Genomic DNA, 22,162 nt, shown 5'->3' with positions numbered 1-22,162 from the left:
TGATAATACCAGCCCCGGACCAGAAGATAATAATAATACCAATAATTACACAGACCCCAGACCAGAAGATAACAATAAAAAGAGTACATACCCCATGATCAGACATTAAAAATAAAATGCTAATTGCACTAAGTTTCACTCTCTGCTACATAGAAGCTCATTCAGTAACATAGGACCTGATCTGACAACACGATGCCCTAACAAGCAATATGGGCGGATTGTAATATGGACAATCCCTTTAAATCTTTTTACTCAAGGTAAACTGAAATGATGGAAATAGAAAATATTTGACTATTCATATCTTGATGGGATCTGCTTCACATGTGTAACAATCCCTGGTACCGCCATTAGAGAGGCGCGTTGTCTCATCCTGCTCCATTCCTCCCACAGACCCCTTTGTGAAGGTCTACCTGCTGCAGGACGGACGGAAAATCAGCAAGAAGAAGACGGCCGTGAAACGGGACGATAGAAATCCGGTGTTTAACGAAGCCATGATATTCTCCGTGCCAGCCATAGTCCTGCAGGTGAGTCACAGCAATTTAGTGTAAATGGATTGATAAGTAATGGAATCTGGGAATTTGGGACATGTAATAGCAGACGAAGCTGTGAATGCATTACTCCACTTTTCTTAAATTCTCTTCCCGTTCTCAGTTTCACCACTTAATACTTTGCTTCTACTGGTACCAGGGGAACACATTTTCTTAACAAAAAAAAATCCCTTCTCAAAAGACTTGATTTTCTTTTTTTTTTTTTATAATTGTATTTTTATTATCATTTTTCAAAGAAATGTAACAGAAAAGTTAACATGTACATATTGCACAATAAAGTTTTTCAACAACAATACAACCAAAAGACAAGTTTCGTCTCAAAAGACCTCAACAGCTTGAATCTTCCATTGGTGTATCAGGACCCTAAGCCTGACCGTGCAGTATTTTTCTAGTATTTAGACATTTGCCCAGGATGACATCTGCATTACATCTAATCGGTTGAGGTGGGTTGGGGGGGGGGGGGGTGTCAACGAAAGACAGTCATACAAACACACCATGACAACAATTAACAATTGGGTAAAGACAAAAAGGGGATGACCATATCACTCTCCTCCTCGTGCTCGCTCCTCAATCCAGTAGCGATCCCAGCGTTCCCAAGTTTTATCAAAGAAGGGGATACGATTATTCAGAGAAGCGGTCAGGTACTCCATACTACGAGTCTCCCTCACCCTAGAGAGAAGGTCCATTCGGGAAGGGGGGGCTTGCCTTTTCCAGAATTGTGCTACCAGGCACCTTGCGGCTGTGAGTATGTGTAGGCTCAATTTTGTAGCCGTCTTGGCCATGGGTTGAGGAAAGACATTTAGCAAATAAGATAGTGGGGAGAGTGGGATGTCCACCGCTACAACCTCCCGCAGGAGAGACCTAACCTCCTGCCAGAAAGGCTGCACCAATGGGCATGTCCAGAAGATGTGTTGGAGAGTTCCACCAGTTGAGCCACATCGCCAGCAAGTATCCGGTGTATCTGGAAAGAGCCTGTGTAACAAGGACGGGGTATGATACCACTGCAACATTAGTTTGTACTGATTCTCCTTATGTGTGGTACACAAGGAGGTTTTAGCCGCTCTATTCCAGATCAATTGCCATGTGTCTTGGGATATTGGACTCCCCACTATGCTCTCCCATTTGGCCATATACGGGTGTGCAATGGGTTCATCTGAGCTTGGGTGTAATAGGATCATATAGATGTCGGATATAAGGCCAGAAGTGTGGGTGGCGGTTTTGCAAATGTGCTCAAATGTGGTGGGCGCCGAAACCATCTCGGTACTGTTTAGGGACTGTAAAAAGTGTCTGATTCGAATGTAGTGAAAGTTTGCCGTATGCGGGAGATGGAATTTATCCTGTAAGGCAGTGAAAGGTAATATCTTCCTGTCTCGGTAGTCCACAATATCTGCAAACCTAAACAAACCCTTCTCGTGCCAGGGTTTAATTTCCTGCCCTGCTCCGGCTTGTTGCGTGAGGGGGGTGTGTAAGAAAGATTGCATGGGAGAGCACTGAGAGACCAGTGGGAATCTGGCCAAACAGGCCCTCCACAATTTAATTGTGAATGAGATGGGGCCTAGTTGGGAGTCAGGTAGCTCAGGTGCCTCTTTAGGCCAGAGGTAAGAGTTAGGGTGAAAAGGAGCCAGCCATAATTTCTCTATCTCCATCCATTTGGAGAAAGCCAGCAAGTTGGACCATGCTGGGATGCGCCGTAGATGTGTTGCCCAATAGTATCTGGTTATATCTGGTACCGATAGGCCACCCTTTGATTTATGGGCGATGAGGACAGTCTTGGAGATTCTATGTCTCTTTTTTGCCCAGATAAAGTGTACTATGGATGCTTGCAGGGACCTCAGAACCCCTAACGGGACTGGGACTGGTAAGGTTTCAAAAAGGTAAAGCAGCTTGGGCAAGATGGTCATTTTAACCGCTGCTATCCTACCAAAAAGGGAGAGGGGGAGACTATTCCAATTGTCAAGCAGAGTCCTTATTTCCCGGAAACTGCCGGGGAAGTTCTGTGCATAGAGCGTATTGTAAGAGGGAGTCAATTGTATCCCCAAATACTTAATGGCATCCGCTTTCCAGTTATATCTAAATGTGGTTTTCAGTTGGTCTACCAGTGATTGGTCAAGATTAAGAGGCAAAGCCTCCGTTTTTGAAGGGTTTACCTTATAACCAGAGAGACGACCATACTGCTGCAGCCGTGCCTGCAAGTTGGGTAAAGATATTAGAGGTTGGGTTATAGTTAGTAAAATATCATCCGCAAATAAAGACAGTTTGAATTCCTTATCTCTAACCATAATACCATGGATATTAGGATCTTGTCGGATGATGGAGGCCAGAGGTTCTATACAAAGTATGAACAGGAGGGGAGAGAGTGGGCAACCCTGGCGGGTACCGTTCCTTATCCGCAAAGGTGGGGAAGACGCATGTGGGAGCTTAATTTCAGCTGTGGGATTTGAGTATAACCCCCTCAAAGCCTGGAGAAAGGGACCTCTTATTCCAATGTGTTCAAGCACTTGAAACATAAAGGGCCAGCTGAGGCGATCAAACGCCTTCTCAGCGTCTAAACTGAGGATCAGAGCCTGGTCTTTTTGTTTATTAATTACATCTATGAGATCAATTGTTCTCCTCGTGTTGTCACCACCTTGCCGCCCTGGTACAAAGCCTACCTGATCCTTATGGATTACTTGGGGGATCCATTGAATCAGCCGATTGGCCAACAATTTTGTGAAAATTTTTAAATCTGCGTTCAAAAGTGCAATTGGCCTATAATTAGCACAATCAGTTGCATCTTTCCCGGGCTTGGGAATAAGAGTGATGTAAGAATGCGTAAAAGTTGTAGGCATAGGCTCACCTTGTAAGAATGCATTAAATACCTTTGTCATATGTGGCAACAACACAGGGGAGAAGGTTTGATAGTAAAGATACGTGAGCCCATCTGGGCCCGGGGATTTGCCATTAGGCATTCCATTAATAACCTCCTCTATCTCTTCCGATGTTAATTCTGAGCTAAGTGTCTCTATAGCCTCTGAGGGGATTCCAGGGAGTGAGCAAGAATTCAAAAAATCCACTAGTAGCGTTTTTCTAAGGGTCTCGTCCAGTGGCAGAGTGTTTGGCAGGGAATACAGTTTAGCATAAAATTCCTGGAAACGAGAGGCGATCGCTCTCGGATCATGCAGTAAGTTCCCCCCGGAATCCCGTATGAGATGGGGGGTTTGGTGGTCCCTTTTCTCCCTCAGTTGTTTTGCCAGGAGAGAATGGTGTTTGTTCGCTTGCTCATAGTACCGTTGCTTAGTGAACACCAGCAATTTCTCAACCGCCTGGGTCTGGACCTCTCGTAACTGTTCCCTGACCTCAATTAGCTGTTGGAGTCTCCTCCTGGTTGGTTTAGCTAACAAAGCTGTCTCCTGCCTGCCAATCTCCTTTCTTAGTTCCTTTTCCAGATGAGCTCTATTTCTTTTCAGTCTGGTTCCCTGTTCTATGCAATGACCTCGAAAAACCGCTTTATGAGCTTCCCACATCACCGGGATAGAGGGGATTGAATCCTCATTAAACTGGAAATATTCCTTTAATGCCCCAGTTAGCTCCTCCTTAATCAGGGGTTTTTTAAGAAGGGATTCATTTAGGCGCCAGTGACATACCCTAGTTGTAGAGAGGCCCTCATTCAGCTGCAAGAGAACTGGCGCATGGTCTGACCACGATATATTCCCCACCTCTGCGGAATGCATCATTCGCAAGAATTGTATATCTCCAAACCAATAGTCTATACGGGTATGGGTGCCATGTGGGGCAGAATAAAAAGTAAACGAACGGTCACCCGGGTTACCCACCCTCCACAGATCATACAGGGCAAATCTCCTGATGACTCTACGGAAGGCCGCTGATGTAGTACTTTGCGATCTCGTGGCGGGATTGGAGTCAATTGCCAGCCGATCCATATTTTCTGAAAAAATGACATTAAAGTCCCCTCCTATCAGTAGGGGTGCTGCTGGGAGTTTAGCTAATTTATTCAGGACTTTGGTAATGAAGCGGACCTGTGATGAATTGGGGGCATATATATTGCACAAAATTACAGGCAAACCGAACATTTTACCCTGGACAAAAATAAACCGGCCCATGGGATCTGATGTCACAATGTCAGGTACTATGGGGCACGAGGTTGAAAACAAGATCGCCACTCCCGCTTTTTTGTTCTCAGTGGACGCCATGTAAGATACCGGGTAAAGATGTTTAGCAAAATTAAAATTCCCTGTCGCATCGTAATGTGTCTCCTGCAAGAACACCACATCTGCCCTACTTCTCTTAAGCTCATTGAGCGTAAGTCGGCGTTTGCGAGCAGAGTTGAGCCCTTTCACATTTAATGTCAAAAGCTGAACCATGGTGAGTGGTTATACACGGCGGAACAGGCCCTGAGGGGGAGAGGGGGTGGGAATGGCCGTGCGCAGCTTATGTGGTAGGCTCTGGTATGGGGATATAGGAGGATGACGGCGTATGAAAGCCTAAGGTGTCAGTAACACTAGGACAAGGGGTATGACAATGGGGGGACAAAACACACACACCACAAGACAAACTATCAAGACGAGTAAAAACAAGTAAGAAAGTAATAAGAAAACAAGGATAAACTTCCAATTCTATAACCAGGGAGAGGAAAAGCTTCCTGACCCTGGTGTAGGTCTATTCAGCCGGTCTACCCCTAATGTGGGGGAGTATAGTCGGCTGATCTGGGTTCACCACCTCCTGTGGAAGCCCTTGGTCAGGGCCAGAGGGTGGGATCCAGAGAAGACCCACCAAATGGGGGAAAACGTGGCAATGGAACCTGTTGAAGGAAAAAGATACGTCAATTATAGTACTATACAAAACTTGAAAAATTAGATAAATCACTAACTATCCAGGGACTAGCCCCGGTGCCCTTGTGCATATTACTTCCCGTATAACTAAGGAGGGGAAAATACCCCTAGTATATGCAGACACAAGCAGACATAAGACCCCCTACAAGCAATCAAATGCAAGAACCCCATAAAGGATATGTATTCAACAAGCATCCTCTTCTATTCATAAGAGTCCTGGGATGGAGCTCTGGTTCGTGGTCTTCGTCTCTTTTGTTGCGGTTGATTCTTATTTTGTGGTTGGCGCATTTGAGGGGGGAGACTCCCCCAGTCATCCAGTCGCGGGGTCGGGATGTTCCAGATGTCACAGAATTCCTGCAGTTCCTCCATCACAGAGAGCGTTGCCGTGACTCCATCTTTGGTGGCAGACAGAGCAAAGGGGAAATTCCAGCGGTAGGTTATATCATTCTCACGTAAAACATCCAGCAACGGTCGTAGGATCCGCCGCTTCTGAAGGGTGATCCCAGAAAGATCCTGGTAGAGTTGTATGGCATCTCCGTTAAAAACAAAGTTCTTGTTTTTCCTTGCCGCAAGCATGAGGCGTTCCTTTAATTCAAAGTCATGCACACAACAGATAACATCCCGCGGGTTTCCTCCCAGTGCTTTAGGCCTTAATGCTCTATGAGCTCTATCAAGCTTCACCTGTGTTTCCGGCTCCCCCAATAGCGCTGAGAAGAGAGCTTGTAGCGTGACACGTACATCCTCTTTGCCCTCCACCTCCGATAGACCTCTCACCCGAATATTGTTACGTCTTCCTCTGTTATCGAGGTCTTCCAGGTGTCTGGCCATTTCTTGTAGTGTGACAGATTGAGAGTGCACAGCATGTTGCGTATGTGAAATCTGACGCCTTGAGTCCGCCTGTTCAGCTTCTAAATTATCAATTTTCTGCGTCATGCACTGAATATCACGTCGTACCTCCAAAATTTCAGATTTGAACGCCTCTTTGACTTCAGCAATTAAAGATTTAAAGTCCTCTTTAGTAGGCAAATTCTGGAGGTGAGCGTGCCAGTACGGTTCTGAAGTCGGTGGTCTCTTATCTGGCATAGTGTCCACACCACAGTGCTCAGGCGATGATTCCCACTCTGGGGAGGGTGCAGCATAGCGAGTGAGAGTGGGGGTAGCACCCAGATCGTCTTCCATTATATGCGATCTGGGGATATATGGCATTCCAGGGACAAATTCCCCTGGCTGTGGCAACTGGGGGGATCGCAGCAGGGGGTCCCCAGGGTGTCTTCCATGTCCTCCATTTTCCCTCTGGCCTAGCTTCTTTGGGCCACAATCAAGGTCTGGGGATGGTGCAGGAGATAAGGCCTTACCTCCAGCATGACTGGCTCCCGGATCGGGATTCTGCTGAAGCTCCTCATTCTGGCGCAGCTGCGCCGTATTCTGGCGCTGCTGCACCTCATTCTGGCGCTGCTTCACCTCATTCTGGCGCTGCTGCACCTCATTCTGGCGCTGCTGCACCTCATTCTGGCGCTGCTGCACCTCATTCTGGCGCTGCTGCACCTCAGGGGAGCTGCGCTGCTGGGCTGGCTGGGGGCCAAGATGGCGGGTCGGCGCGGCGTGCGAGGTGTCGGTGGGAGCCCTGCGGTCCTTATGTGTAGGCGGTGCTGCGGTGGACACCGCTGTTCCCCGCTTACCCGCGGTCGGTTTCGGAGCCATGCTGGAGGTCTCCACGAGGTGCGATCCCGGGATCTGCGCGCTGTCGGGCCTCCGTGCAGCACGTGGTCCTGTGATGGAGGCGGCTGTGGAGCGGAGGAGGAAGCGGGTAAGTGGCGTATCGCCTACCCACTCCTCTTTCTGGGGTCCCGGGGGCTTCTCTCCCCTTCTGGGGGCCTTCTTCACTTTAGGGGCCAGGATCAATCCCCTCCTTAAAGGCTAAAACGGCACCGGGGCTGCGGAGCTCCTCTACTGTGCGGCCATCACGTCCAGGGTCCAGCCACGCCCCGTTAGACTTGATTTTCTAAGCTTTTTCTTCCGCTATAGTTTGCCATCAATCCCATGGTGCCTCAGGTCTGATGATATACCCCCGACTGACTTTATATCACACTCTGCGTTATTTTTTATACATATTCCGCTTACATTTTACAGTGTTGCCTCCGCATAGCTTAAAAAAAAGTCTTGGAATGCCAAGATTTGTTATCAATCCCTTGATGCCTCAGCTTCCATGGCATACCCTCAACTGACTTTATATCATACTGTGCACTACTTAGATTTTTACATATTCTGCAAATATTTCACAGCGTTGCCCCTCCACAGGTTAAGTTGGTTTGTTATCAATCCCATGATGCCTCAGATCCATTGATGTACCCACAAATAATTATGTACTACCTTAATACACAATTTCCACTTACATTTTACAGTGTTGCATCTCCACAGCTTAATAAAGACCTGATTTCCAAAGTTTTTTCTTCCCCTCTGATTTGCTATTGATCCCATGACGCTTCAGCTCCATTGATGTACCCCAACTGACGGCATATCATACTATGCACTTCTTCTATACATACTCCTCTCAATTGTTACAGTCCTCCCCACAGCATAAAAAAAGTACTTGATTGCAAGCTTTATCTTCTCCTTTGGTTTTCTATCCATCTCATGATACCACAAAAAATCCCCATGCTAACTGGATGTCCACGCCAATTGTGTTCTCCATCTATATCTTCTCCATAAGTATACAGTCAGGGAAGCTGAGCTGTGAGCTTCTGAGGTTGCGTGACTGTGGTCATGTTACTACTTTCCTACCTTTTGCTCAGCAAAATCTATTTGTGCCCAGCTGCACATTCAGGAATTTTACTACCTATATCTGTGCATGCGCTGAAGACATTGGCGCATGCGCAGAAGTGAATGGAGCATGAGGAATAGTCCTGTGACCAATGTTTGCCTCTTATAGCCTTTAAGTGAAAGGGGGAGTGAGGGGACAAACACAACCATTTATGGTATATGTCCAGTCCAGTAGTCATGTAGTCCAGCTGCCATGTTGTAAAATAGTCTTGCAGTCCAGCAGTCTTGCGATAGAATTGTCTTGTAGTCCGGCAGTCGTGTAGTAGAATAGTTTTGTACTCCGGCAGTCGTGTAGTAGAATAGTCTTGTACTCCGGCAGTCGTGTAGTAGAATAGTCTTGTACTCCGGCAGTCGTGTAGTAGAATAGTCTTGTACTCCGGCAGTCGTGTAGTAGAATAGTCTTGTAGTCCGGCAGTCGTGTAGCAGAATAGTCTTGTAGTCCGGCAGTCGTGTAGTAGAATAGTCTTGTACTCCGGCAGTCGTGTAGTAGAATAGTCTTGTAGTCCGGCAGTCGTGTAGTAGAATAGTCTTGTAGTCCGGCAGTCGTGTAGTAGAATTGTCTTGTAGTTCGGCAGTCGTGTAGTAGAATAGTCTTGTACTCCGGCAGTCGTGTAGTAGAATAGTCTTGTACTCCGGCAGTCGTGTAGTAGAATAGTCTTGTACTCCGGCAGTCGTGTAGTAGAATAGTCTTGTAGTCCGGCAGTCGTGTAGCAGAATAGTCTTGTAGTCCGGCAGTCGTGTAGCAGAATAGTCTTGTAGTCCGGCAGTCGTGTAGTAGAATTGTCTTGTAGTTCGGCAGTCGTGTAGTAGAATAGTCTTGTACTCCGGCAGTCGTGTAGTAGAATAGTCTTGTACTCCGGCAGTCGTGTAGCAGAATAGTCTTGTAGTCCGGCAGTCGTGTAGCAGAATAGTCTTGTAGTCCGGCAGTCGTGTAGTAGAATAGTCTTGTACTCCGGCAGTCGTGTAGCAGAATAGTCTTGTAGTCCGGCAGTCGTGTAGTAGAATAGTCTTGTACTCCGGCAGTCGTGTAGTAGAATAGTCTTGTACTCCGGCAGTCGTGTAGCAGAATAGTCTTGTACTCCGGCAGTCGTGTAGTAGAATAGTCTTGTACTCCGGCAGTCGTGTAGTAGAATAGTCTTGTACTCCGGCAGTCGTGTAGTAGAATAGTCTTGTAGTCCGGCAGTCGTGTAGTAGAATAGTCTTGTAGTCCGGCAGTCGTGTAGTAGAATAGTCTTGTAGTCCGGCAGTCGTGTAGCAGAATAGTCTTGTACTCCGGCAGTCGTGTAGTAGAATAGTCTTGTACTCCGGCAGTCGTGTAGTAGAATAGTCTTGTACTCCGGCAGTCGTGTAGTAGAATAGTCTTGTACTCCGGCAGTCGTGTAGTAGAATAGTCTTGTACTCCGGCAGTCGTGTAGTAGAATAGTCTTGTACTCCGGCAGTCGTGTAGTAGAATAGTCTTGTACTCCGGCAGTCGTGTAGTAGAATAGTCTTGTACTCCGGCAGTCGTGTAGTAGAATAGTCTTGTACTCCGGCAGTCGTGTAGTAGAATAGTCTTGTACTCCAGCAGTCGTGTAGCAGAATAGTCTTGTAGTCCGGCAGTCGTGTAGTAGAATAGTCTTGTAGTCCGGCAGTCGTGTAGTAGAATAGTCTTGTACTCCAGTAGTCGTGTAGTAGAATAGTCTTGTACTCCGGCAGTCGTGTAGTAGAATAGTCTTGTACTCCAGTAGTCGTGTAGTAGAATAGTAAAACAGCTGTCCCCCATTCTCCCAGGAGGTGAATGTACTTTTTTGGCTGAGGAGGAGGATTTAGATTTTCTTGTGGTTTTTTTTTCTATTTTTCTCTTTTTGATGTAAATCATCTGTAACTACTAGTTTTATCTGTGGCCGGACTACAGATTATTTTCTGATTAAGTGTTATTAGTAGAAGAAAGACATTTATAGAGCGTTGAAAAATGACCTTGTGCACAAGGCTGCAGGATGCTGGATGCTTAGTAGAATACAGAAATCCTCTCCTCTACAGATACCAAGAGCTTTGTGAGAGCAGATCTGTCAGCAGAATATTCGGCCTTGTACATGTTTGTGTTCCTAGTAGCCAAAACAGGAACATATATTGTGCTGCCTGGTTACAAAGGGTGCTGAAAGAATACACCTTGCACATGAGTCCGATGTATTCATGAGCATTGCTCACTTCTTGCTCCTCACCACAATGCCACTAGTGACTGGAGTGGGAGCTTCACTTCAGACACCCCGATTTTTAGCTATACCAATCACCTAGAACAATGTTTTGTTTTGTAAATGTAAGTATTAGAACCTCATAATTCATAACATGTAAAAAAAAGTAGTTTTGAGTGTTACAGAAACACAGATACAGGCGGTTAAAGACACAAGCTTGCATTTCTAACTATATCTTTAACTGACTGTATCTTCGATTCCATAGCACACCAAACCGCAATCCTCATCTTTAAAATGACACCAAAATCATGGTTTTAGGTGCTACAGATAGCCCAAGATAGGGAGGTCTGAAGTATTGCCAACCTCTGTAAGTGACTTGTCTCAGGCTAAAGAGAACTTCACAGCTCATTTGCATATGAATTGGAAGAAAATGTTTTATAGGTAAGCGGGAAAGTTTTCACATAAAAGAGTGAGATTTCATACCTGAAGGGCAGATGGTAGGGGGCTTGTAGTTTAGTGGTGTACAATCTGGTAAAATGTGCTGAAGAAAAATCCCCAAAACAGCAGTCTGCAATTTGGTATTTTTTTACTATGAGATTATCTTCTACCTTTTGGAAGCGGGGTAGAGATAATTAGCCACAAATTTCTCCACGTCTGCTAGGAATTAGTGGGTCAAGCATCCACACCTAATAATTCTTTATTTATACAGCACACACAGATTATGCAGCGCCACACAGAACTTGCCAAATCAGTCCCTGTCCCCAATGGGGCTCACAACCTAATCAATCTACCTGTGTGTTTTTGAGTGTGGGAGGAAACCGGAGGACCCAGAGGAAACCAATGCAAACACAGAGAACATACAAACTCTTTGCAGATGTTGACCTGGATGGGACTTGAACTCAGGAGCCCAGCGCTGCAAGGCTGTAGTGCTAACCACTGAGCCACACTAATCTCCATTAAACTTTATAGAAGTTCCCCAATAGGTGTGTGGGGGGGGGGGGGGCGGGGAGGGGGGAGATACATTATATCTGTCTAGGGTCAGTGTGTGACTTCTTGGAGATCTAGATCAATTTTGTGGAATTGATTTTTCCTTCCTGATCTTTACATCCGCAGTGAAGAGTCTTTGTATTCGTGCCATAATGTGGTGCTGTACTTTTTGGCTCAATGGATAATTTCACTTTGGGGATAAGACCACTACATGTAGTCTTTAATTGAATAAGATGAGGGCATTATACACTGAACATGGATCAATGGTAACATTTTATTCTCTCTTAAACAATTTTCTTTTGGCAAGTGACTTGGTCTCGGAACTCTTCTGCACTCCCGAGTTATGACACTGAGTTATGACACTGAGCTATACCGAGGCTACAGCCAGAGATAAAATCTAATATTAATGAAGAGTAATAATTTGGAAATAAGAAATTATTTCTGTTCAGAAAGGTCATGACAGGGAAGGAAGAGTGAGCCTGCTCTTCCCACAACCTACTTGCCAGCTCTGCTGACAACTGGGCGACAGTCCCTACACTAGATACAGATATGAAAACAGACAAGTAGGCAGTATCAGAATCATGATGCGGTAAGGTACAAAAACAGCAGGTCAAAGAATAGTCAGGGGACAGGCAAAAAGTCAAATAAAGCAGAAATAGCCAGCAGAGTAGCAACTGCAGCCAGAGTCCGAAGATCCAATGTTAGGCCCTGAATGAACAGAGAGTATGTGGACGTCACTCCTGCAGCAGATCCGGCTCGGTTCGGCAACCAACACTCAACTGTGGTACACACCCAGCTCAGAGACAAGGGGGCACATTTACTAAGTGTCCGAACGCCACATTTTCGTCGGGTTTCACGTTTTTTTTTTCCCCGATTTGCCCCGGGTTTTGGGTGCACGCGATCGGATTGTGGCGCATCGCGGCGGCTTGTATGCAACACAGATCGGGGGGTGTGGACCCGACTGATTCGGACAAACCGCGGAATTTACAAAGCAAATTGTGTCACAAGATCAGCACTTACATGCAACTGGAAGAAGAAGGTGAACTCCGGCGGATCTCAGCGGGGAAGCGACACATGCAGGAAATTGGACGCACGATCTTAGTGAATCGCGGCAAACCCGAATCCTCGTCGGACATTCCGGATAGGCAGAGTCAACGGGACGGGTAAGTAAATGTGCCTTACGATGTTAATCACATCCTCAAACAGAGACAAACTCTGAGTGTGTCACAAACCCAGAAAGAATCCATTTAGAAAATTCTGACATGGAACTTGTGAACTCCATAACCCACCATCTTTGCCTCACATGGCTTCTGATGTGTCGTTCAAAGATGTCCTTGAGGTTTTGACACCATCCTCCAAAATGTAACATCTTCTACAAATTAGTTTCTTCAAGTCAAAGCCAAAGAAAGAGGAAGTCAAGCTCTTTACGCCCATAACAAGGCCGTCACCGGTCATTGTTGTTCCTCAACCCTTGACTGGTTGGAGCAGGACTCTTAGGTGTCAATCACAGTTGAGATTTTTGGTTAAAGTGTGACGGGGATGACTTCTTCTGTCAGTTCTTTATCTTGACTTGAGGAACACAATATTTAAAAGGAATAATAAAATATGACAGAACACCAGTAGACAACATATTCGATACTCTGAGGTACTGATCCTCGTCTTGGCAGGTTAGATCACAGGGCTTCTGTGTTGTCCAAAGGTCTTTGAGGTGCCCAAGCATTGCCACCATCCTCCAAAATGTAAAATCTTCTACAAATTAGTTTCTTCAAGTCAAAGCCAAAGTAAAAGAAAGTTAAGCTCTTTACGACCAAAACAAGGCCCTCACCGGTCATTGATGTTCCTTAGAAGTAGGGCTGTTGGGTGTCACTCACAGCTGAGATTTTGGGTTGAAGCGTTACAGACATGACTGCTTCTGTTAGTTCTTCTTCATCTTGACTTGAGGAACACAAGATTCAAAAGGAATAAAAGATATGGCAGAACTTGAGCATTAAAAGGACACCTGTAGACACCATATTAGATGTTTTGGGTGGTTAGATTAAAGGGGTTGTCCAAGACTAAGAAAAAATAGTGAAGTGGTCCGGGGGGGGGGGGGGGGGCCCTCCCGTCCACCTGTCACCATGTCACCATGTCCCAGCACCTGACACAGCGCTGGGAATAGTTTTGGGTGGGTGTGCCCCGGCTGGCCGAAAGCTACAAGAGCAGAGGTTACGTGCCCCTGTAAACAAACAGAGGTACAGAAAGACGGCAGAATGGGTGGGATCAAGGAGGTAAGTACATGTTTATTTGTTTATGCAGCCCCCCCCACCCCGGCCACCTCATTATTTTTTCTTAGTCTCGGACACTCCCTCAAAGTTGACGTTAAAGGTTCCGTTGAAGGTTTGGGTAATTTTAGGATTATTAGTTGCACTTTAGATCAGGACTTTTTGAACTTTTAGTAGTCAACATTATCAGTATTTCATACTCGGCCACGGGTCTTCTTTAAAGTTTCTTCGTTGTCATTTCAGGACCTATCGTTGAGGATTACGGTGGCGGAATGCTGCGATGACGGGAAAGCGGAAAATGTTGGACATGTGATCATTGGTCCCTCTGTTAGTGGGATGGGCATGACTCACTGGAACCAAATGTTAGCTACGTTAAGAAAACCCGTATCCATGTGGCATCAGTTACGGCGAAATTAGGAATTTCGGATGCCCTGATATGTCAACGAACACAAGACTTGGGGGCATTGGACTTACACTGGTAAACATATCAACCTCCAGAACGTTTGGTGTAGATATTGTGCATGGCACCTCCAAATTCCTAGGACTCTCGTACTGTTTCGATCAGTAAAGCGAGAACTGCTGCGTTCATGATTTGTTTTGTGAATTGGTTTCCGGGGGTTATTTAATGACTGTGTATTATTATTATTATTGCTTTTACGCGTTATTGCCAAACCGTGATATGCTTTGCTGCACAATCTAATATTAACGACAGTTATTACATACAGCTATCTTACGGACAGAGCGGTAACTACAACACTTAAAGGGTGAGATTACCGCCAACGGGATAGTAACTACCCTTAACAGAAGCCATAAATATATGTAATGACTGAATGATGTATTTACTGCTACTATAATAGATACACATCTCAACAATTGCATTATTTATAACCCATTTTCAAGTAAGTTCAAACAATAAACAAAAACGGGTGGAGGTGTTGGACTGGGGTTCCTTGGGCCCACCACCAAAATAAATTATTTCCTGGGGCCCCCTTCATGGTCTGATATAATAAAGTGTGACTGGCCCACCGGAGAATCCTCCGCTTCTACGGTGGGCCAGTCACACTTTATCCTAATACTGGACCTCAGAGATATAATAAAGTGTGACTGGCCCACCGGAGAAGCGGAGGTGGGCCAGTCTGTTTTACAAAGTGGGGGTAGTAAAAAGTAAATGCAGAAACTAGTGGTAAACTAGGAATGTCAGGAGATCACTTTAGCTGCCTTTAGTTTTAATTTTTTTTTAATTTTATTTTTCAAATGCTTTCCTCCAATGCAAATCATGTACTGGCACTGACCAAATAGATTTGCATATCCATGCATGAATAATGCACCATGTTACTTCTTCTCACGGGTCAAAACGATTATATAAAATTATAAAAATTATATAAAATTTTTAAAAAGTATTTTAATTAGCTTCAAATTTTCTGTTTGGAGAAAATTGTTATAGCCCCCTCATAGTCCTATACCACCATGAATAATAGTACTATTAACACCCGCACTACTGTGTGCCAACAGGGATATTACCCATCAACTCTTTAGCTGCCCTATACCAACAAGCATCAAACCATAAAGCCCTCCACTCACATAAATCACAAAGAATGCTATCATTAACCCCTTAACTACCCTAGACTACCACATATCTTAGAACTAACCATCTGTTCTGCAAAGGAAATTATTGCAAGAAGTTGACATTTTCAGACTCGCGGATCTGTTATCTATGTCCTTACCTGGATGTCGGACCCAAGGTGTTACAATAAGAGAATAATTTCTAAAGGGGATCATCCACGAAATTGCTTTGAAACTAATATTTTTGACTCAAAAAGGGTGCAAAATTCTGACAATCGCAGTATACTTGCACTAATAGAGGATATAGTAGTAGCTGACTGCATACGGTTTTTATATTAAACTCAATAATGATACAGAATGCAGTAATCTCTTGAGCTCCCTCTAGTGGTGACATTAGGCAGCCAGAATTTCACATGACTCTGATTGGAATTTGGATCTGTTATCTATGTCCTTACCAAGACATTGGACCCAAATTGTTACGATAAGGGAATAATTTTTAACTGGGAATTCCACAAAATTGCTATTAAAAACCAATATCTTATTTTTGACCCAAAAAAGGTCCAAAATTTTGATATTCACAATATTATTGCAGCAAAAGCTTACTGCATACAGTTTTTATATTAAATTCAATATTATTACAACATGCAGTAGTCTCTTGAGCTCCCTCTAGGGGTGGTTACAAGCAGCCAGAATTTCTGATGGGAATTTTGGAGCAATGCAGACATGCGGATCTGTTGTCTATGTCCTTACCAGGACCCAAAGTGTTGCAATAAGGGAATAATTTATAACTAGGAATTCCACACAGTTGCTTTTAAACAACAATGTTATTTTGACCCAAAAAGAGAGTCCAAAACTCTGAGATTCACAATATATATGCACTAATAGAGCATATAATAGTAGTATACTGCATTCATTTTTTTATATTAAACTCAATAATAATACTGTATGCAGTAATCTCTTGAGCTCCCTCTAGTGGTGACTACACGCAGTCATAATTTTAGATATGGCTCTGTTTGTAATTTCGATCAATGCAGACATACAGATCTGTTGTCTATGTCCTTACCTGGACCCAAGGTGCTACAATAAGGGAATAATTTATAACTAGGAATTCCACACAATTGCTTTTAAACACTACCATTGTATTTTTGACCCCAAAACGGTCCAAAATGCACAATAAATGTGCAGTAAAAGAGGATATAGTAGTAGCTGACTGTAAACAGTTTTATATGAAACTGTATAATAATACAGTATGCACTAATCTCTTGAGCTCCCTCTAGTGGAGACTTCAAGGAACCAGAATTTCACATGGTTCCGATTGGAATTTGGAGCAATGTATAAAAAAACAGACCCTTTTAAATCTATATTTAGATATAAAGCAGTGAACATTGTGTTTAAAAGTGGACCTAAACTTTACAGTAACAGCCTAAATATTGATTGTCCGAATATATACACCTTTTTTTGGTTAATTTCCATCTGTTCCTATTTGGTAGTTATGATAGGCAGCAGAATTTCACCTGACTAAGCACTTTTTTTTTTTTTTTTTTTAATCCTGCAAATTCTTGGCTAGGAATCTATCATAAAGCATCTGGATTTAATTACATGTAAATATATGTAGATGAAGAAGCTGTAGTTGGCTATATGCATGCAAAGTATGTCCTGATATTTTTATATTGTAAGGTAAGGTTAACAGAACAGGCATCTTCTAGGCAATGCGATAGTAAAAAGACATTAATTCATTCCTTCAATTTACTCACTCAGTATATTAAATTGTATTTTCTTACACATAAGCGTCAGATACGCATTGGTAAAAATGAAATTTAAGGGGATGTCTAGAATTTTTTTCTCTAAAAATAGCGCCACTTCTATCTAGTGGCCATGTCTGGTATTGCAGTTTAATAGAATGGGACTAAACTGCAATACCAAACACAACCACAGACGAGTAAAGGTGCTGTTTCTATAGAAGAAGACTCATATTTCTAATCCTGGACAACCCCTTTAAGAGCATTCAACTGAATTACATATTCCTTAAAGGGGGCACATATGTATTTTTCACAGAATTCATATTTTTCTACAAGATTTCTTCATATAGCTGTGCATTTATTGTACCTTGGATAAGGCGGAGATATGGTCAGTGGATCGTGATCATTATATATTCCTAAAATAATATAAATATACAGTATATTATACATAAATCACTATATAATACTTATAATCTGTCTGTAACTGGTGTATGGCTGTTATTTAGTGATGTATGGACATGGAGACATAAACATAATACATATAAAATTCTGTTAATTCTTTTAGTCTGGCCTAAATTAGACCAGTCTAAACATGTGCATTGTTTATTACACATCTTGTGCTTCTTTATAGTGTCTGGTATAATTTTTTTTTTTATTATATGGCTTCATTTGCATCAGAATTTTGACAAAATGTGTGGCATCTTAAAGAAACACTCCAGTGGAAGCGGATTTATTGAATTATAGCATGTGCAGGGACTGAAGAGAGGAGCAGGACTCTAGGTATACAGTGAACATGAGTCCTGCTCCTCCCTTCAGGTCCTGCACCATGAATAAGCTTGGACTGGAATGCTCCTTTAAGCCCTTCCCTCTTTTTGACAAGCCACGCCTCCTATTTCCATTTCATCCTTAAAATCATGCCCCTCTACTGATTACAGCTCAGTTGTAATTTTCTCTCTAGCCGCCACCGTTCTCAACCAATCCAGGTCATAATTTTAGGACCTTCACTGCCAGATGGGCGGGGCCAGGCTCTTTGCTTAGGACCACCCAACTTCCAATGGAAGGTTAAATTAGTATATTGGGGAGATTTATCAAAAGAGTCTGAGTACAAAACTGTTCTAGTTGTACGTGAGTCAAAAGTGTATTGGAGCAGAACTGTTCTAATTGCTCATGGCAACCAATCAGAGCTCAGATTTAAAACTTACCATAGCAGTTTATAAGATAAAAGCTGAGCTCTGATTGGTTGCCATGAGCAATTAGAGCACTTCTGCTCCAATACACTTTTCATACACCTAAATCTATTTCGAAGCAATGCTAATGAAGCCCTCTACTGTCAGATGGGTTGGATTAGACAGTCTGGCACCGCCCATTTGACAGCAGAGAGACAAAAATATTGACCGATTGCTTGGGAATGGTAAGGACTAGAAAAAGAATTCCAACTGCTCCTAAATCAGTGGGAAAAAAAATCTATTCAAGGACACAAAGTTTTGGGGTTAGTGAAGGTGGTGAAAAATCCCCTTGAAGCCAACATTTAGCTTAGTAAATAGGGATTTCAGACTGTAAGTCCCATTGGGGACAGGGACTAATGTAAATGGTGGCAACAGCTGTTCAGAATGGTAAAAATATGATGGTGCTATATAAGCTACAAAGATTTTTTTATTTTATTTTTTTAAAAAGTCACAGGTCTGAAGACAGAAACCAAAGGTATGCCACTCCTCCATTCTAAGCCACGCCCACTTACCTTATCCACACCCAAGTGTGCTGCAACGGGACATCTGTATTTTGACTACGTATGTGTCATGAATTATTAGAAATATATACAATATTACTGTAGGAAACAAAATATATAAAAATTTTCAATGCAGAATATAATTTTTTTTCTACTCAAAGTAAATATATATATAAAAAAAGGAGAAAATTTTTTAAAAGATTGTAAAAAAAACCAAAAACAGAATTTTTTTTTAAATGGCCAAAGTGCTGTAGATATTTTACATCCCTTTCGGCAGTTTTTTCACTATAGTGTAGTATAGGATATAGAATTTTTAGCCGAGATCAATGGAAATCTAAAACGCATATCGGTGTGTTCTAGGCCCGCCCACTTGTCCGAAAACGTTATTTTTTGAAAAATATATTTGATTTGAATAAATTCTAAATTATTTATTCCAACAGCTATAATAATAGACATAAAAATACATTGTCAGGAATGCATGCTGGGAATAATTAGGAAAACGTTTTGATGGATTTCTAGATCTGCTAAGTAAGACATTTTATTTCCAGCTCTTTCTATGACTGAATTTTCCCAGAAAACAATATCTCAATCTGCTCAGCTCCTCCTGCTCTATAACATGCTGTCTGCAGATAGGACACTATGTACAATCTGCTCAGCTCCTCCTGCTCTATAACATGCTGTCTGCAGATAGGACACTATGTACAATCTGCTCAGCTCCTCCTGCTCTATAACATGCTGTCTGCAGATAGGACACTATGTACAACCTGCTCATGGGTTCGGTGACTTAAACCCAATGGTAAGTTATGGGTCGGTAAACTTACAGTCAGTCTGGAACACAAAGTATTTTTGAGGTCTTGGATGCGGAGTTCAAGAAGCTGCAGTCAGTCCAGGAAAATCCAGGAGTCCATCCATATGGACTCAAAATTTATCTGAATCTGGACATAGATACTGTCATAATTTTTTAGGTACTGTTAAGACTTGGAGACACTGGGATTCATTAAGACCTAAGTCCAGCACCCATATCTAGAGGCACCGGTCTGAACTGGTAGAGTTTTTTGTTAAAGTCTCCACCAGTTTTACAGACTATAGTAAATGTGGTGCCCCCCACCCGCTCAAAGTGGCATATGGGTCGGATAAGCCAGAAAATGAAAGCCAATGAAAAACTTTTTTTTGTCCCACTTCTTTGTTGCTTTTCATTGAGTGTCTTACTTTGGAACAACAGGTCGGTATTAGTTTGGAACCCGATAATTCTAAAGTTCCAAATTATCCGATTAAGATTTTCTTTAAAGGGGATTTCAGAGTCTACAGAGAACCACAGTATGGGCAGCATTTGGGAGGAACTGAATAAAAAGATACCCTTGACTCTCCGGAGGGTGTCTCTGATTCTGGGGGTGAGCATCGGTTACCCAGAGCTTGTGCTCCCGGTGGACCATCCATGATGACATCACATTCATTCCGCACGTGACCTATTGACCAATCCCCTGACCTCTGCTTTCACATTGGAGGCTACGGATTGACATGTGTCGAATGAACATGACATCAAGCACCAGGGAGCGGACATTCGCCCACAGAGACCAGTATACAATTTTGGAAAAAGTGGAAAAACCCTTTAATTTTCTTTCCTTATTATGTGTATTCTTTCCCCTCCAAGTAATGTTAAAGGTCATCCACAGATTCCTACTCTACCTTATCTCCGAGCAGACATGTAAATCTAGTTCAGTTTTCGCAAACATCAGCCAACGTATCTCAATGTACAAAGCCACCTACCTTATGTGCACCGCCACCTACCGTATGTACAAAGCCACCTACCTTATGTGCACCGCCACCTACCGTATGTACAAAGCCACCTACCTTATGTACCTTATGATCTGTGTTGTGACCTCCTTTCGTATGATGGCCACCAGAATAACATTTTCTATTACAGCATTAAAGTTTCTGTCTCCGCTGTTCGTTACATTCATCCATACAAAATTACGTATTTGTCGTAAAAGTATCGGTGGACGACTCCATTTTGGAAAATAGATAAGAGCAATAATTCTTTCCATGGTTATTATTGTACATAAATGTTTCTCACCTCTTTATAACGTCATAGACATGGACGCCATTTCTTGGTATCGTTCCTGCGACGAGTATAAATGGCGCCCATCTGCTCGCGTTACGGTTCTGTAACATCAATGCAATAACGTTGAAAGGGAGGACGAAGATTTACTACGAGCTTCTGTTAAGATTTTCATCTGTACAAAAAGTCTCTTTGAAATTTTATGAAACTCTATTAAAAACATCAAAAAGAAATAATGTGTCCTATGGATTCATTAGATACAGCGCCCCTCACCCCCATGGATTCATTATGTACAGCCTTATGTGGGCCCCTCCAGCAGCTCTGGGCCCTGACACTTGCCCAGGTATGCCCAGTGCTGGCGCCCCCCCCCCCTTCCCAGGAGCTCTGGGCCCTGACACTTGCTCAGGTATGCCCAGTGCTGAAGTCATCCCCCCCAGCAGCTCTGGGCCCTGACACTTGCCCAGGTATGCCCAGTGCTGGCGCCCCCCCCCCCCCCCTTCCCAGGAGCTCTGGGCCCTGACACTTGCCCAGGTATGCCCAGTGCTGGCGCCCCCCCCCCCTCTTCCCAGCAGCTCTGGGCCCTGACACTTGCCCAGGTATGCCCAGTGCTGGCGCCCCCCCCCTCTTCCCAGCAGCTCTGGGCCCTGACACTTGCCCAGGTATGCCCAGTGCTGGCGCCGCCCCCCCCCCCCCCTCTTCCCAGCAGCTCTGGGCCCTGACACTTGCCCAGGTATGCCCAGTGCTGAAGTCACCCCCCCCCCCCCAGCAGCTCTGGACCCTGACACTTGCCCAGGTATGCCCAGTGCTGGCGCCCCCCCCCCCCCCTCTTCCCAGCAGCTCTGGGCCCTGACACTTGCCCAGGTATGCCCAGTGCTGAAGTCACCCCCCCCCCCCCCCCCCAGCAGCTCTGGACCCTGACACTTGCCCAGATATGCGCAGTGCTAAAGCCATCCCTTCCCCCAGCAGCTCTGGGCCCTGACACTTGCGCGGGTATGCCCAGTGCCGGCGCCGAGTTCTCCTTTACTCCTGTGTGGCGGCTGCACACGCCGCCATCACGGCTGTTGTTGCTGCTGCTTTGGGGGAGCCGGGAAAGGCGAGTAAATGTCTTACATGCTTACATTTTCAACAGTGGGACATACATCAGAGAGGAGCTGCGTGCAGCTGTGGGGGCTGGCTGTAGAGGGGGGACAGCGGTGGGCTATTGGAGGCCACTCTGGCTGGCTGCGGGGAAACGCCCCGGATTGTTGCGGAGGGAACGCCCCGGCTGACTGCGGGAGAACGCTCCGGCTTGTCGTGGAGGGAACGCTCTGGCTGGATGCAGGGGTCAAGGTTTGATCTTAATGATGGTAGAATCTTTAACGTTTCAAGAAAAGAGTCAAGACCAACAAGGAATCTGGAGGAGAAACTCCAAAAAACAGAGGAAATAACCTCACACAAACAGGTAGGTGATAGGTCTAGA

The 22,162-nt window shown here is 44.2% G+C and overlaps 1 protein-coding gene across 1 annotated transcript in view; it reads left to right on the top strand.

Moving 5' to 3' along the window:
• Positions 1 to 16,709, top strand: part of SYT12 (synaptotagmin 12) — a 67,807-nt gene extending 51,098 nt beyond the window's left edge. Inside the window, exons 7-8 of the mRNA XM_072118534.1 lie at positions 391 to 524; positions 13,860 to 16,709. Of these exons, the coding sequence (XP_071974635.1) occupies positions 391 to 524; positions 13,860 to 14,033 (308 nt within the window). The 3' untranslated portion in view covers positions 14,034 to 16,709. The remainder of the gene's footprint in view (positions 1 to 390; positions 525 to 13,859) is intronic.
• The last annotated feature ends 5,453 nt before the right edge of the window (positions 16,710 to 22,162 follow it).

Source organism: Engystomops pustulosus, chromosome 7 (assembly GCF_040894005.1).
Source record: "Engystomops pustulosus chromosome 7, aEngPut4.maternal, whole genome shotgun sequence".
Classification (NCBI taxonomy): domain Eukaryota; kingdom Metazoa; phylum Chordata; class Amphibia; order Anura; family Leptodactylidae; genus Engystomops; species Engystomops pustulosus.
Note: the sequence above shows the minus strand (reverse complement) of the source record. Positions and strands in the feature narration are given on the sequence as shown.